The sequence below is a fragment of the Gracilinanus agilis genome, chromosome 1, assembly GCF_016433145.1.
Source record: "Gracilinanus agilis isolate LMUSP501 chromosome 1, AgileGrace, whole genome shotgun sequence".
In the NCBI taxonomy this organism is placed as follows: Eukaryota; Metazoa; Chordata; class Mammalia; order Didelphimorphia; family Didelphidae; genus Gracilinanus; species Gracilinanus agilis.
In genome coordinates, this window is record NC_058130.1 from 792,577,241 (window position 1) to 792,592,720 (window position 15,480).

Consider the following 15,480-nt stretch of genomic DNA (forward strand, 5'->3'; position numbering starts at 1 on the left):
ATAATGGTGACTCAGCCTATCAATGAGCAATTAGTGGTTTTTCAGTTGTTTAGATCTGACTTCTTTGTGAAAAATTTTTTGTAGTTGTGATCACATAATTCAAAAGTTTCTCTTGGTATTTGGAGTCCCAGGTATTATTTGTAGCATAGATAAATGGTGATGATTTATGTGGTTTATTTTATATCCAGCAACTTTGCTAAAATTGTTCATTGTTTTGATTAGATTTTGGTTGATTCTCTCAGATTCTCTGTATATTATATCATTTGGGAAAAGTGATGGCTTCATTTCCTCATTGCTTATTCCAGTTCCTTCAATTTCTTCTTCTCTTATTGCTATAACTAGCATGGCTAGTGCATTATTGAATAGTAGTGGTGATGATGGGCATCCTTGCTTCAGCCCTGATCTTCGTGGGAAAGTCCCTAGTTTATCCTCATTGAAGATAATCTTTGCTAATGGTTTTAGATAGATGCTATTTATTATTTTGAGAAATGGTTCATTAATTCCAGTATTCTTTAGAGTTATTAGGAAAGGACGTTGAATTTTGTCAAAAGCTTTTTTTTGCATTTATTGAGGTAATCATAAAGTTTCTGTTGTTTTTCTCATCAATATGGTCAAATGTGCTGATGGATTTCCTAATATTGAACCAGCCCTGCTTTCCTGGTATAAAATCCACCTTTTCATGGTATGTGATCTTTGTGATATGTTGCTATAATCATCTTGCTGGTATTTTATTTAAAGTTTTTGCATCAATATTCATCAGAGAGATTGGTTTATAGTGTTTTTTCTCTGATTTTTCTCTTTTATCTTTTCACTTTACTAAGGAGCCTGTGTAATTGGAATCTGTTACCCTAAAAACTACAATTCCCAGCAAGACTACAATTCCCAGGACCCCACTCACTTTCTGTCATTATATGCTGACATAGACAGGAGATATATTGGGTTAGCACACTTGCTTCCAGAAAGGAAAGATGACCTGGAATGGGATTTTGCCCCATTCCATGCAATGGAACAGCCCTGCCCGCCATCCCATTAACCCGGTTTGCCTCAGTTTCCTCATCTGTAAAATACATTGAGAAAAGGAAATGGCAAGCTTCTTCAATATCTTTGTCAAGAAAACCTCCCACAACTGGGTAGCTCAGTGGATTGAGAGCCAGGCCTAGAGACGGGAGGTCCTAGGTTCAAATCTGGCCTCAGACATTTCCCAGCTTTGTGACCCTGGGCAAGTCACTTGATCCCCATTGCCTACCCTTACCACTCTTCCACCTATAAGTCAATACACAGAAGTTAAGGGTTTAAAATTAAAAAAAAAAAAGAAAACCCCCCAAAATGGTTTCTGGAAGTGTAAGAGATGACTGAAATACCTGAACAAGAATAAATGTTTCTTGATGGAATAATTGATTGATTCTGTCATCCTGGATGGAGGAGTTAAAGGTCTTATCTATGATGGTGGATAAGGAAATGGATGAGGGATATCAGCAATTCTGAAGTGAGCATTAAATGTCAGGTACAAAAGACAGACAGATAAAAAGGAACATTTTCACAATCACGAGATAAAGAGATTCAATAAGGTGCTACTGACAAAACTAGTGAAATTGAGGGAAATCTTCAGTTAAGTGTTGTATGGGGGTGAATATTGATGGTAGGGGTGTATGTATCTAGACTCCCCCCTTGTTAGCTTTCAATTGGCCAGATCAGCTATCACTCACCCCCCACCCCAGGGAAGAACTATGAGGAAAACAAACTCAAAGAGGTTCCCAAACTGGCAAAGCTATTGTGGGGATGTTGAAGGAAGGTGTTGGGGATCAGTTGGGGCCCTAATGGGTTGGATGCCACCCTCAGAGCCAGCCCTGTTGAGACAAGCGTCCCCCACTCCTATGTTCAAGTTAGCTTTTGCCCATCAAGATGGAATCAGGTAATGGTCTGCCCCTTAGCCACCAGATCAGTCACCTCCTCCCCTCAATGTAAGTGCTCCAGACTCTTAAGTGTCAAACTATCAGGGGTTTATTAAATGGTAAATTAAGTTCAGGGTACAGGAGAAAAATGTATAGGGGAATCAAGGAAGGAGGGAAAAGACGAACTTCACTATCAGCTATGTCTTTTCTCCAAGAGAGCAGCTCTGGACTTCTGTGGCTTGGTGACAGTAGCTAATTCTCTCTTCCCCCTACGATCTCCTATTAAATATTTCAAAAATGATATAAGAGGGGGCAGCTGGGTAGTTCAGTGGAGTGAGAGTCAGGCATAGAGACAGGAGGTCCTAGGTTCAAACCCGGCCTCAGCCACTTCCCAGCTGTGAGACCCTGGGCAAGTCACTTGACCCCCATTGCCCACCCTTACCAATCTTCCACCTATGAGACAATACACCGAAGTACAAGGGTTTAAAAAAAATGATATAAGAGGGAAGTAACAGGATAAATGGATTCAAGCAGGATCAGGGAAGAGACCCCCCTCCCCCCTTCAAGCCTGCTCCCTGAGGAGTTTGAGCTCTCCAGCCAAATTGGAGAATTGCTGTTCAATGTCTTCTTTGTTGGTAAATGAAGATAGTAGGAATTGATATTAGTAGTTGTGATCTCCCAAAAATCACTAATAAAAGTACAGAGGAGCCCAATTCACTCAGGATCCACCCCAAAATCAAAACCTCCCAACCAAAGAACCAACCCCCCAGGGTTCCAATCCGGCCAGGAGTGAAGTGACAGTTGAGAAAACTCCAAACCCCTCTTGCTGCTGTCCCCTCCCAAATGGAATTCTCTCAGGGTTCCATGGGGTCGGCTTCCAGTCCCTTTTCAAGATGAGTGCTTAGTGATCCTTGATTTATCCAAATTCCACACGTATAGTGTACAAAGTAGATACGATTCAAGTATTACCACATTCATGGAACATAGATATCCCAGAATGACAGATCATTTCTCAGGTACTTCTTCTGTTTTGTGAAGGAATTCTGATTCAGTGTTCTAGAACTTTTTTTTCACATAAGAAAGAATCTGGACTTGACTCATAATTGAAGAGCAACGGGAATGAGCTAGTTCCACAACTGTCAGCAGTTATACACACTTATTATAATGTTAAATTAAAAAGCCTCTGTCTCTGTCAGTCTGACAGGCTTAATGATAAGCCTCAGACCTGAAGATTAATGCTGTCCGACTGATTTTCTTTATAAAACAGGTTTATTTAACGAAGTTCATACCGGGAAAGGAAAGCAGGGCCAAAGCAATGTCCCTAATACTAAATCTCTTAATCTCCTTCCTCCAATAACTAATAGATTCTCATGAATCTTTTCTTCTGTTTCTTGCTGCTATCTGCAAACTACTCTATCTTTCTCCCAAATTCCCTAATCTAGCTTTCCTGACTATGGCCTCTCCCAAAATATTATTGGTAAAGGAATAAAGTTCAGATAAGTTGATTAGAAGATGACAGGATGATAGGGTTTCCCAGGACCTCAAGCCGAGAGGCTAAAGGTTTCTTTGAGGTCAGACAGGTATCAGATTTCAGGCTGGCTTATTCTCAGGAAAATAATGATAATTCTCCATCAGGAATTCAGGAACAACGTTGATAAATCAAAATAGAGATATGTTGGAAATTTCTCTATCAGGAGACTGGATATCCAAGGTAAGGACTTCCCCTGCAGGGTCCAAAGGCTTTCACACCAGGAAGTCAGTTAACTGCTTCACAGGAAGTTCAATCTCCCAGTTCCAAAGGGAAACAGGAACTAGAGAGCCCTCTCTCCAGCCCTGGTTCTCTTCTTATCTCCTCCTGATATTCTTTAGAATCCTTCCCTTGAGTTTTATCCATGAGCCAACCCAGATGATACACCTCTATATTTGCAAAACTTTTCTTTCCTACTTCTCTATATTTCTACAATCCCCCATTTTCACAGAAAGAAAAAACCTTTTTTCTCTCTTCTGTGAACCAAAATGCTTACGTTAATTTGCTTATACCCACTTATTCTATAATCTAATCCCCCCATATAACAAAACTTTTTTTACTACTTCTCTATGTTTCTACACCTCTGACTTATTTCTCATGCATGCCTGGATGTTCTCATCTGGCCTCAGCAAGATCACCCAACACTTGGGAATAAAGATACGCCCAGTAAGCCAACCCTGGAGGCCAAGATGAAGATCTCCACCACCACTGTGGCTTTGCCCTTGGTGCTGTGCAATGTGGGCAGGAAGGAGACCCACACACTGTAGAACACCAGCATGCTGACAGTGATGGACTTGGCTTCATTGAAGGTGTCAGGCAGGCTTCTGGCCAAGAAAACCACTGTAAATCTCCCCAGGGCTAAGAGGCCAATGTAGCCCAAGACACAGTAGAAACCAAAGACAGAGCCCTCATTACATTCAATGACGATTTGATAGGGTTGGGAATGTGTGTCTATATCAGGAAAGGGGGGAGAGAGTCCTAGCCAGATGCCACACAGTCATCTGAATCCCAGAGGAAAGTAATACAATATAGTTGGGCACTCTAGGTTGCAGCCAGATCTTTCCTCTGTTCCCTGGTCTTGTAACCTTGAAGGCCAGAACAACCAGAATGGTTTTTGCTAAAATGGAAGAAACAGCCACAGTTAAGACAAACCCAAAAGTTGTTTGTCGCAGGAGGCAGGTGGCTGCAATAGGATGGCTGTTGAAGAGCAAGGAGCAGAGGAAACAGAAGATAAGGGAGATGAGAAGAGTGTAGCTGAGGGCCTGGTTATTGGTTTTCACTATGGAGGTATCTCAGAACTTCACAAACACCCAGAGAATCAGAGCTGTCAGCACAGAGAAGAAAAGAGCCACACACCATCTTCCCGGACTTCCTCTAACCTGGTCCTGGGGCCACGCTCACTGGCCACCTGCACACATCACCAGCCAGGCTGCAGGTGCTGCTTGTGCTTAGCCCCAGCCTAGCCTTCCCCAGCCCTGGTCCCTGAGCTGCTCCTGCCTGCACCAAACTCCCCAATGTGCAGTAGGTAAAATATAACTCCTTTCCCCCACCTGCTAGCAAAGTGGCTTTGGTGTTGCCCTATAGCTGCTATGCTATTCACCCTAGGTGAGTGCCCATTACTACCACCTCTGTTTATGGTCGTAGCCAATTCATCCTCCACCCACTTTTTTTTCCTTTTTCAAACTTTTTCAAACCCCTGCATGTCATTTAAGCCTCCAGTTTCCTGCCCAACCCCTGTGGGGTTATACCTGCCAACTTAGCAGGCATGGAGGTCTCCTGTTTTTTGTTTTGCTATTTACCTACAACTGAGGAGACATGATGTTGCATACAATGTTTGCAACTTTGACAGAAATACTTTTGACCCCAATGGTTTTTCTACAATTGAAAAACCTTAGGAGTTCAGACTGGTTTTTTCTTTTGCTAATCCTAGAAGGTTTTCTTTTTATTAACCCCAACAATAAACACAAATGGCTAGCCCACTTCAAATGCATATCCAAATGCAGGCCTAACTGGGTGCTTTAAAAAAATCCTTGCCTGGTCTCCAGATGCAAAAGGAAGATCCCTCCCCACCTATTCCTCAGATGGAATTTCTCTTCCATGTCCCTTGTTTCTCTTCCATGTCCCAGAGAAATGTCCCTTGTTTTGAGGACAAGCCTATTGTGGTCTTGGACAATATATTTTGTACAAATGATCCTGTGTACCAAGATGTACAAAACTTGCCCCAAGCTTTTTTGACAGAAAGGGAGAAAAGTAAAATTATTTCTATTGTTAATAAAGCCCAAGGAAGGAATGCAGTTCATTGGCTGGAGCACTACTTGAAATGGGATGTAAATGATGAAGAAGAATATTTACAACTATGCTGTGCTAGAGAAACATTGCTGAAAGTAATGACAGATTGCTCCGATAGGCCAGGTACATGGAACAAGTCTGAGAGTCTTAAGCAATCAGATGATGAAACACCCTCCCAGCTTATGGATAGACTTATAGAGCTGGGAGGAAGGTACATAGACCTTGATCTTACTAAAGAGAGGGATGTAAGGCAAATTAGGAGACTTTGTAAATAACCGCTTAGACAAACTTAGACAAACTGCCCAAACTGGCCTAATATGGACCTTGAGGGTTTAAGGAGGGTTGCAGTTTATGTATCAAAAGACCATGAACAGAAAAATGGAGAGACAAATGATTTGGTAGAAGCATCAAGGAGGGAACTAAAACATTTAACTGAAAGATGTGATAAAAAAGAAAAAAGAGAATGAAGGTCAAGCAGTGGCTATTGCTCCTTTGCAGGAATCCAAACATCAATAACTTATATACCACTTTTGTGCAAAAATGATGATGATGAACTGTAGGAACTGGAAACAAGCAATTAGAAATAATGACTTTAGAAATAATAAATTCAGAAATAACAACTTTTGAAATAATAACAATTATACAAATAACAACAATCATGGAAATAATATTCCACATCCAACTCTAAATCAGGCAACCAATAACTTCACACCAAAATACCCAATAACAATATATCCAAAGTGGAGCTTGTCCACGCTATACTCAGGGTGAGACTGCCCCTTAGCCTAGAGAAGCCCAGGGTACTTCCCAAAGATCTTTATGAAGGTGTGAGTGGGGGAGGGGAGCTGGGTAGCTAAGTAGATTGAGAGCCAGGCCTAGAGATGGGAGGTCCTAGGTTGAAATCTGTCCTCAGACACTTCCCAGCCATGTGACCCTGGGCAAGTCACTTGACCCCTATTGCCTACCCTTACCACTCTTTTGCCTTGGAGCCAATACACAGTATTGACTCCAAGACGGAAGGTAAGGTTGTTTTTTTTTTTAAAAGGTGTGAGTGGGTGGGATAAGGGCACTGGAATCAGAGGGTACATCCTTTGATTTCCCAGATTCCAATATCTTAATGCCAGTTATTCCTATCCACTGCCCCTCCCCCATAGTGATGAACCTCATGTAACCCTGAAGGTTGGAAATACTTATTATGATTGTCTCTTGGACACAAAGACCTCCAGATCAGATCTGTGCTGATGAGTACACCTGATTCTGATTGTAGTTCCATTGGCTCACTAAATATAATGGGAGTACCAGGGCCACCCCTAAAAGTCCCAAAGCTTTTCCCTCAGATGGTGTCTGTAGAACCCTAAGCAGTGGAACATTCTTTCCTTCTAATGTCTAGCTCCCCTAAAATCTCCTGGGGAGAGATCTTTTATGCAAGTTTAGAGCCACTATAACTTGCTCTCCAGATGGCTCTATATCACTTGAATTATCTGAGAAATCCTTGAATTTGCTCCCTGTACTTTTCCCTAACAATCAGGAGTTGAAGGAAACCATTTTTACAATCCCAGCTGATATCCCTGAATCTCTCTGGGCAACATTATCTTCTGATGTTGGCCTACTAAAATCAGCTGTTCCTGATCAAGTTCAGACAAAATCTAGCCCACCTCCTTCCATTTCTCAGAAGCCTCTATCAAAGGAAACAATTGAGGGGATTACCCAGTGATAAATTTGTTAATTGAACAAGTCATAATACTTCCCTGCAAATCTGAATATAATACACCCATCCTACCCATAAAAAAGCCAAAATGTCCATAGATTCACTCAGGACTTAAGGGCCATGAACAATCCTGTCATAAAAAGACATCCTGTGGTTTCAAACCTAAATTCAATTCTCTCCAATATTCCTAGCACATCTACATACTTTATTAGAGTGGACTTGTGCTCCACATTCTTTTCTACACTCTTTCATAAAGATTCCAGGCATATATTTGCCTTCATTTGGAAAGTTTCTCAATGGACCTGGTCCCCAGCTCTACATTCTTTTCCCAATTTTTGAGTGAAGATACAGATACTATTAAATTTAAGCATAGCTATTTAATTCAATATATATATGATTTGTTCTTGACCTCACCAAATGCCACAGTATACCAAGAAGATAGCAAACATCTCCTTTTAGAGCTGCATAAGAGTGGCCACAAGGTCTCAAAGGGAAAAGTTCAGTGGAGTTTCCCCGAAATCAAATATTTAGGGTTCATTTTAACTGTTGATTCCCATTCTATTTCTACTAAGCACATTGAAGATATTCAAAAATTGAGTGCACCCTCCACTAAGAAGCAATTGAGGGCACTTCTTGGAGCAACAGTGTTTGGTAGGCAGTGGATCCCTTGCTATGAGGAAATCACTAAGCCCCTTATAGCATTAACAAAAATTTGGATCCTGAACTGCTAAAATTAGAAGCAGAACACCTGACAGCTCTTTCACAATTAAAACAGGCTATCCTGTCTGCCCCTGCTCTAGGCATCCCAAATTACAACAAACCATTTACTTTGTAAGTACACCAACGGAAAGGTGGGACTTCAGGTGTTTTCACTCAAACTTCAGGACTTGTTCAGTGCCCAGTTGCTTATTATTTGGCCCAGCTGGACCCAGTAGCTTCAGAAACACCCCCATGTCTTGAGGCATAGCTGCTACAGGTTTGCTAGTGACTAAATCTACTGATTTTGTATTGGGATGCCCTTTGACCGTAATGAGCACATATGAGGTTGAGGCATTGTTGCTACAGGTTTGCTAGTGACTAAATCTACTGATTTTGTATTGGGATGCCCTTTGACCGTAATGAGCACATATGAGGTTGAGGCATTGTTGCTACGACATAGAATACAGGCATTTTCTGATCAGAGAATTACAAGGTATGAGGTAACCTTGTTGAATAATGAAAATATTACATTAAAAAGCTGTGCAGTTCTAAATCCTGCAACTTTGCTTCCTGATTTACCAGTTTGAGGAGAATCTTTGCACAGTTGTGAATCTTTAGTATCTATGGCTGAAAAACCTCGAAATGATTTACTGGACACTCCTTTAAACAACCTAGTATTATTTACTGATGGTTCTTCTTTTATGAAGGATGGCATATGCTATACAGGCGCTGCTTTAGTCACAGAATTTGTCCCTCTAGGGTCAGCTTCACTGTCCTCAAATATAAGTGATCAAGGTTCAGAACTGATAGCTCTAAAATGTACCTGTATAATTGCCACAGATAAGAAGGCAACAATTTACACAGACTCTAGATATGCATTCGCCATATATCATGCAGTGGGTATGCTTTGGCTTCAAAGAGGTTTTTTAACATCAGTTGGAAAATGTATAGCGAATGGAGAAAATATTAATGAAGTTCTTTCTACCTTCTGGCTCCCTGAAGCCCTAGCTGTATTTCATTGCTCTGCCCACACACATGGCACTGACCCTATCTCTGGAGGGAATGATTGGGCAGAAACTACTACAAAACTAGTGGCCTTAGAATGGCCTGAGTTAATTTTATCCTTGACAACTACTGATGACTTAAATCTATCCCTTTCTTATACTGAAAAGGAAGTGGAAAAATAGAAGCAAAAATTTAAGGCCAGATTGATGAATGGAGTATGGCTATCATCTGAAGGAAAACCCCTTTCCCTCGAAGTTTTTTATCATCAAATTTGCCAATCTATTCATAAAAATGGTCATTTTGGTACCCAGGGCATTGTGGACTCTGTTAAGAGTATGGATAGCCCCTGGCATAACTATCATAGCCTCTAAAATGTGTACAGCCTGCCCTACCTGCCAAGCAATTAATCAGCCTGCCTTTCATGGAAAAGCTTTTGGTGGGTGTCCTCTGGCTTACCCACCTTTTGAATGCCTACACATCGACTTTTTCACTATGCCAAAAGCTGTACAGTATAAATTTTGTCTGGTCATAGTAGATCAGCTGACCAGATTGACTGAAGCATTTCCTACTACTTGAGCCACAGTGGGTTTTGTGGCAAAGTGATTTTAAAAGGAATTATTCCTCACTTTGGCTTGCCTGCCAGCATACATTGATTCAGAAAGAGGAACTCATTTTACAGATTTGATCCTATCTCAGATTTTTTCATGTTTGGGGATAACTCCCAAATTTCATGTACCATACCATCCCCAGAGCTCAGGTCAAGTTGAAAAAATGAACAAAGAACTTTCAAGTATGATTGGAAAATTGTGCACTAAGACACATTTAAAATGGCTTGAAAAATTCTCCATCTCACCCTATTTTATCTAGGAACCAGGCCCAGAGGAGATCTACACATCTCACCATTTGAGATGCTTTTTGGACATCCTCCTATAAAGGCTAAGCCTTTTCCCCATGCATATACATTATTACTAGGTGGAGATACTTCTATTGCCTCGTACATATGAGATCTACATGCCAAATTGCAAGAGCTTCATGAATTTGGAGCTACTGTACAGGCAGGTCCTATAGACCTCTCACTCCATGACTTGCACCCAGGTAACAAAGTTTACATAAAGAACTTCTGGCATACTGGGGCAACTCAACCTGCCTATGATGGTCCATCCAAAGTCCTGTTAACCACTCCAATAGCCATTAAAATTGGAGAAAAGGGCTCTTGGATCCATTGCTCCCATGTAAAGAGATCACCTTCTATAGATGATGAGAAACTATATCCTATCGTTTTTATTGTATTTTACTGGTTGTTTGCTTTGAGATTTAATTTTGTTTTTATTTGTACCATCCTATCCTTGAACCTGAAAAAATACCTTTAAAAAAGTCCATAAACTAGTTGGACAAAACTTGTATTAGTAAACCTTTACATAAGTTGATGTGTTTTTTGTGCATTTTGAGAATTTGGTACTTTTTTTGAATGTGCATTGCCTGTGGCACTACTATTTTATAAACCTGTTACTTTGTGAAAATCATTTGCTCTCACACTGTGAATCATGGCTAAGTTAAAAATGAAATGGATCTCATGTTTTGGGTAAGAAACCTCTGTCTTCTACCTCTCTTTGAGTGACACAGTGTGTCTCTGATTGTGACCTATATATTTTTGATTTTTAAAACATTTTTCTTATTGTTTTTCCTTGTATGTGCAATATAGTATTTGAGTTTTGCTTTTTTCCTTCTCCCATTTTTGTACTTGAAGTACATGTCACCAATATTAAAAGATTTTTTGATTTTACACTAGTGTAAGGTTTAGAATGTCCATTAGCCCTAAATGCAGATGCATGCCCAACAACGTTGGGCTGTGGAGGCCTGCCACTGGTTGTTTAAATATTATGGGACTTTGCTTCATGAATGAGTCTGATTCCAGAATAAGGGATCATAAAGGAGCACTGGCTTCACCTGCACATTGTCAAGGAAGCATAGACTTAACCTCCATAGTGCCAAATGAGCACACAGGTCAAAGAGACAAACAATCTTGGTAGGATTGATGTGATTCTGCGCCATTACAAAAGGACTTGAACCTTGTGTGAGACTCGAGGTTGCATCTGTTTGATATATGTTAGACTCAGGACTACTTGTATCACACTCCTTGTACAACACTTTCTATCAAGTACTTAACATTGGCTGTTCTGGCTCCCCTGTCCCTGAGAGAGGAGGAAAGATCAGACCAGGGAATGGTATTTCCCATCAGCTTTAAAAATCTACTTCCTTTTCTATCTTTCATGCTGTGGCAATTTACTGTAATCCTGGCTTCTGAGTGGGTAAATGCATGATTACTATTACAGGTTTATCAGACATAAATCATTTTAATTGTCCCCTGACTCAAGGACCTGTTATAATTTTATTTTTCCTTAGGATTTTTTCATATAACATTTGGACATTTTTTATTTCATTCAGTAGTTACTTTTTTCTCTTTTATTTGGATTTTGTGATGTTTTTGATTTTTTTGGCAAGTGATTCATATACCGTGTGCCTCAGCCATGTAGCCCAGTGTGATCCGTGTGTTTCTCAATATCCTCTTGGGAGGGGGGAATGTGTTATAATATTATAATGTGAAGTTTCAGTTCCTTTGAAAGTAATTTTAGGGTAAGAAACTTGCTACCTCCCCGAATCCAGAAAGTGAACTTCTTGCAGAAGATGCCATAAAGATGCCTGCAGAGACCATATACCGCTCCAAGAGATCCTGAGTGAACTTTTGGATGTGTTGAATTAAACTCAAGGCTCATGGAATACCAATTAGGGTATCTACTCCTGAAAAAACTCTTCACTGCAGGACAGGCATTTTTAACTAATTTCCAGCATATGTGACTGGTTTTATCTTCATTCAGAGTGTCAAAAGCAAGCCATTTCTCTCCACAGTCTATTATTCTGTCCAAAAAGCTATCTGGTGTTTCTGCTGTTTCTTGTCTAAGCCTCTCAAACTTAGACCAAGGTCTGAGGCACTTGAAGTTGACTTTCATTGTCTCCAGGATTGCCTCTCTTGCTCTACCTAATTCTCTGTATGCTTCTACCAAGCAGTATTCCCAGCCTGGATCATTCAGAGACTAGTTGGGAATTGTGGGAATGTTTTTACATTGCTCAATTATTCTCTGTTTCTCTCTTTTTGACAGGGTCTTTTCCATCAGTAATTCAAAATCTTCTCACAATGTTTCATAAATCCTAATTATTCTTTTAAATTCCCTAATTACTTGATTTTGTTCTTCTTCAAATTTAGGGGCCCATTTTCTTATTGCCTTGAGATCTGCTTGTGTGAATTTCTTATGAGATGTCACATGCCAAATGCCTAAATCAGGTAACACCATACGTACTTCTTTTAATGGGAAAATGGTTGCAGGGTTTGACTCTAGTGCCTCTGTTTTCAATTCAAGTTTAGTGCATGTCTCAGGCTTTTCTGCCCCCTCTAGCTTTGCCAATTCCTGCTCCACAATTCCCTGCCACGCTGTTTTTGTTTTTACTAGTTCTCTATATTGGGCTTCCATGTTATCCAGCTTTCTTGTTAGGTATGTTAAATGGTAGAGAAAACCCCTAGGATGTTGTAGTAAATGGCTGGTTACATTGGTTGTGTATGAGCTGACTTGTTGGGGTATCCCTGCCTTCTGGACAGCAAATGGCTCCCCTCTGTCCCTGATAGAAATAGCTTAGAGGCAAGAGGATACAGAAGTCTGTACCAGATAGGAAACACCACTGGGGTAAAGTATTAGTGGTTGGCTAGGGCTTTGCATTGCCTAGTCCCCCTTCAATGTCCCTTCTGTTACAAATCCCTGCCAGAGAGAAAGCAATGTTGGCCAGCCAGGACTTGTCTTAACCTTGGCCTTAGAGAGCTTTCTCTCTGAATAGCCCTTCACCGACTAAGCCTCCTTCGATTTTCTTATTAATTTATTTGACTGTTTCAAAGGTGAATGATGGTTTAATAAAATTAATAACAAGGTTCAGGTTGGGAGAGAAGGTAATGGAGATCCCTAGTTGGCAATGATGATCAACAGTTCAATCCTTTCTGCCCTCAGCTAAAAGTTGAGGCTTGCCTGACTTTATCTATCTAATGATGGCACTGACACTGCTCTCCTAAGCTATCTAAAAGAAAGATTTGAAGTCTTTAGCTTGACAGTAACAGAAGAGATCAGGTTTCAGACTGTACAAGCCCCTCTCAGGGTTTTCTGTAGGTTTGTCTCCTACCTGGCTCATCAGTCATTTCAAGGGGGAAATTTAGACTAGGTGCAGAACTGAATAGAAATGGAAGACAGCTAGAAAATTGAGTCACAAGATTCAGTCATTGTGGTTATATAATAATTTAAGCGCATACATACAAACATTTAAGCACTTGCTTTCCTTTCCTAATCCCCTCAATTTCTCACACATAATACTTTCTTATACATTCTTGAGTGTTCCCTTCTGGCCTCAGCAAGATCACCCAACACTTGGGGATAAAGATGCAGCCTAGTAATCCAGCACTGGAGGCCAGGATGGAGAAGATCTCCACAATCACCATGGTTTTGCCCTTGGTACTCTGATATGTGGGGAGAAAGGAGACCCACACACTGCAGAACACCAGCATGCTGAAGGTGATGAACTTGGCCTCATTGAAGGTGTCAGGGAGGTTCCTGGCCAGGAAAGCCACTGTGAAGCTGCCCAGGGCTAAGAGGCCAATGTAGCCCAAGACACAGTAGAAACCAAGGACAGAGCCCTCATTACATTCAATGATGATCTGACTGGGTTGGGAGTGTGTATCTGTGTCTGCGAAGGGGGGAGAGATTCCCAACCAGATGCTACATAGAATCACTTGAATCCCAGAACAAAGGAGTACAACACAGTTGGACACTCTCGGTTGAAGCCATATCTTGCTCCTGCTCCCTGGTGCTGTAACCTTGAAGGCCAGAACTACTAGAATGGTTTTTGCTAAAATGGAAGAAACAGCCACAGTGAACACTACCCCAAATATCGTTTGTCGGAGGAGGCAAGTGACTTCAGTGGGACGGCCAATGAAGAGCAAGGAGCAGAGGAAACAGAAAGTGAGGGAGATGAGGAGAGTGTAGCTGAGGGCCCAGTTATTGGCTTTGACTATGGGGGTGTTTTGGAATTTCACAAACACCCTGAGAATCAGAGCTGTGAGCACAGAGAAGAAAAGAGCCACACAGGCCAGAGTCATTCCCAGAGGTTCTTTGATATCCAGGAAAGTAATGGCTTTAGGGAGGCAGCAATCTCTCTCCTTATTTGGATACTCATCTTCAGGACACTTCATACAATGCTTCATATCTGTAGAGGACAAGAAGCATCTCATTGTTTAATGTTTTTTTAAACATTTATTAATGTTCATTTTTAACCCGTTTACATACTTTATGCCCCTACTTTCCCCTTCACCCCCCTGCTCTCCTTCCACCCATGGCCAACGCACATTCCACTGGTTGTAACATGTGTTCTTGTTCAGGGCCTATTTCCAAATTGTTGTTAGTTGCATTGGTGTGGTAGTTTCGAGACCACATCCCCAATCATGTCCGCCTCAACCCATGTGTTCAAGCAGTTGTTTTTCTTATATGTTTCCTCTCCTGCAGATCTTCCTCTGAATGTGGGTAGCGTTCTTTACCATAAATCCCTCAGAGCTGTCTTGTGTCATTGCATTGTTGCTGGTACAGAAGACCATTACATTCGATTTTACCATAGTATATCAGTCTCTGTGTATAGTGTTCTTCTGGCTCTGCTCCTTTCATTCTGCATCAGTTCCCGGAGGTCTCTCCAGTTCGCCTGGAACTCCTCCAGTTTATTATTCCTTTTAGCACAATAGTATTCCATCACCAGCATATACCACAGTTTGTTCAGCAATTCCCCAATTGAAGGACATACCCTCCCTTTCCAGTTCTTTGCCACTACAAAAAGTGCAGCTATAAATATGTTTAATGTTTTTTAAAAATCTCCTTCTTCTTAGACGCAGCAAGCAGACATAATAGCTGTGGTCAGTTCTTTTGACTACAGAGGATGGGATGAATGTCTCAAGGTATAATTAAAGATGATACCATTGTGCCACCTAGTTGATCAAGCTCAGTTTCACTGAGCCAATTTATAAAACTTTGTCATTTATAAGACTTAGATCAAGTTATTTCTCAATATTAATTATTTCCAGTTGAAGAAAATTGTTATATATATATATGTTATATATATGTATACAGATACATATATATACCCTATTACATGCATGCTTGATTCTACCTCCCCAATATTAATCATGATAAAAATTCAATATTAGTACTCACAGTTTACAGAAGAGATAACCAAGGCAAGCATAAGTTAAGTGACTTGCCTACTATCATACAGACAGTAAT

At 40.7% G+C, this 15,480-nt stretch overlaps 1 protein-coding gene across 1 annotated transcript in view; it reads right to left on the bottom strand.

Annotated features, from left to right (window-relative positions):
• Positions 1-2,897: 2,897 nt before the first annotated feature.
• LOC123232497 (vomeronasal type-2 receptor 26-like) overlaps positions 2,898-15,480 on the bottom strand; it is a 40,958-nt gene continuing 28,375 nt past the window's right edge. Inside the window, exons 6-8 of the mRNA XM_044658946.1 lie at positions 13,531-14,419; positions 7,622-7,655; positions 2,898-2,948 (exon numbers count right to left, since the gene is read on the bottom strand). Coding sequence (XP_044514881.1) covers positions 2,898-2,948; positions 7,622-7,655; positions 13,531-14,419 — 974 coding nt within the window. The remainder of the gene's footprint in view (positions 2,949-7,621; positions 7,656-13,530; positions 14,420-15,480) is intronic.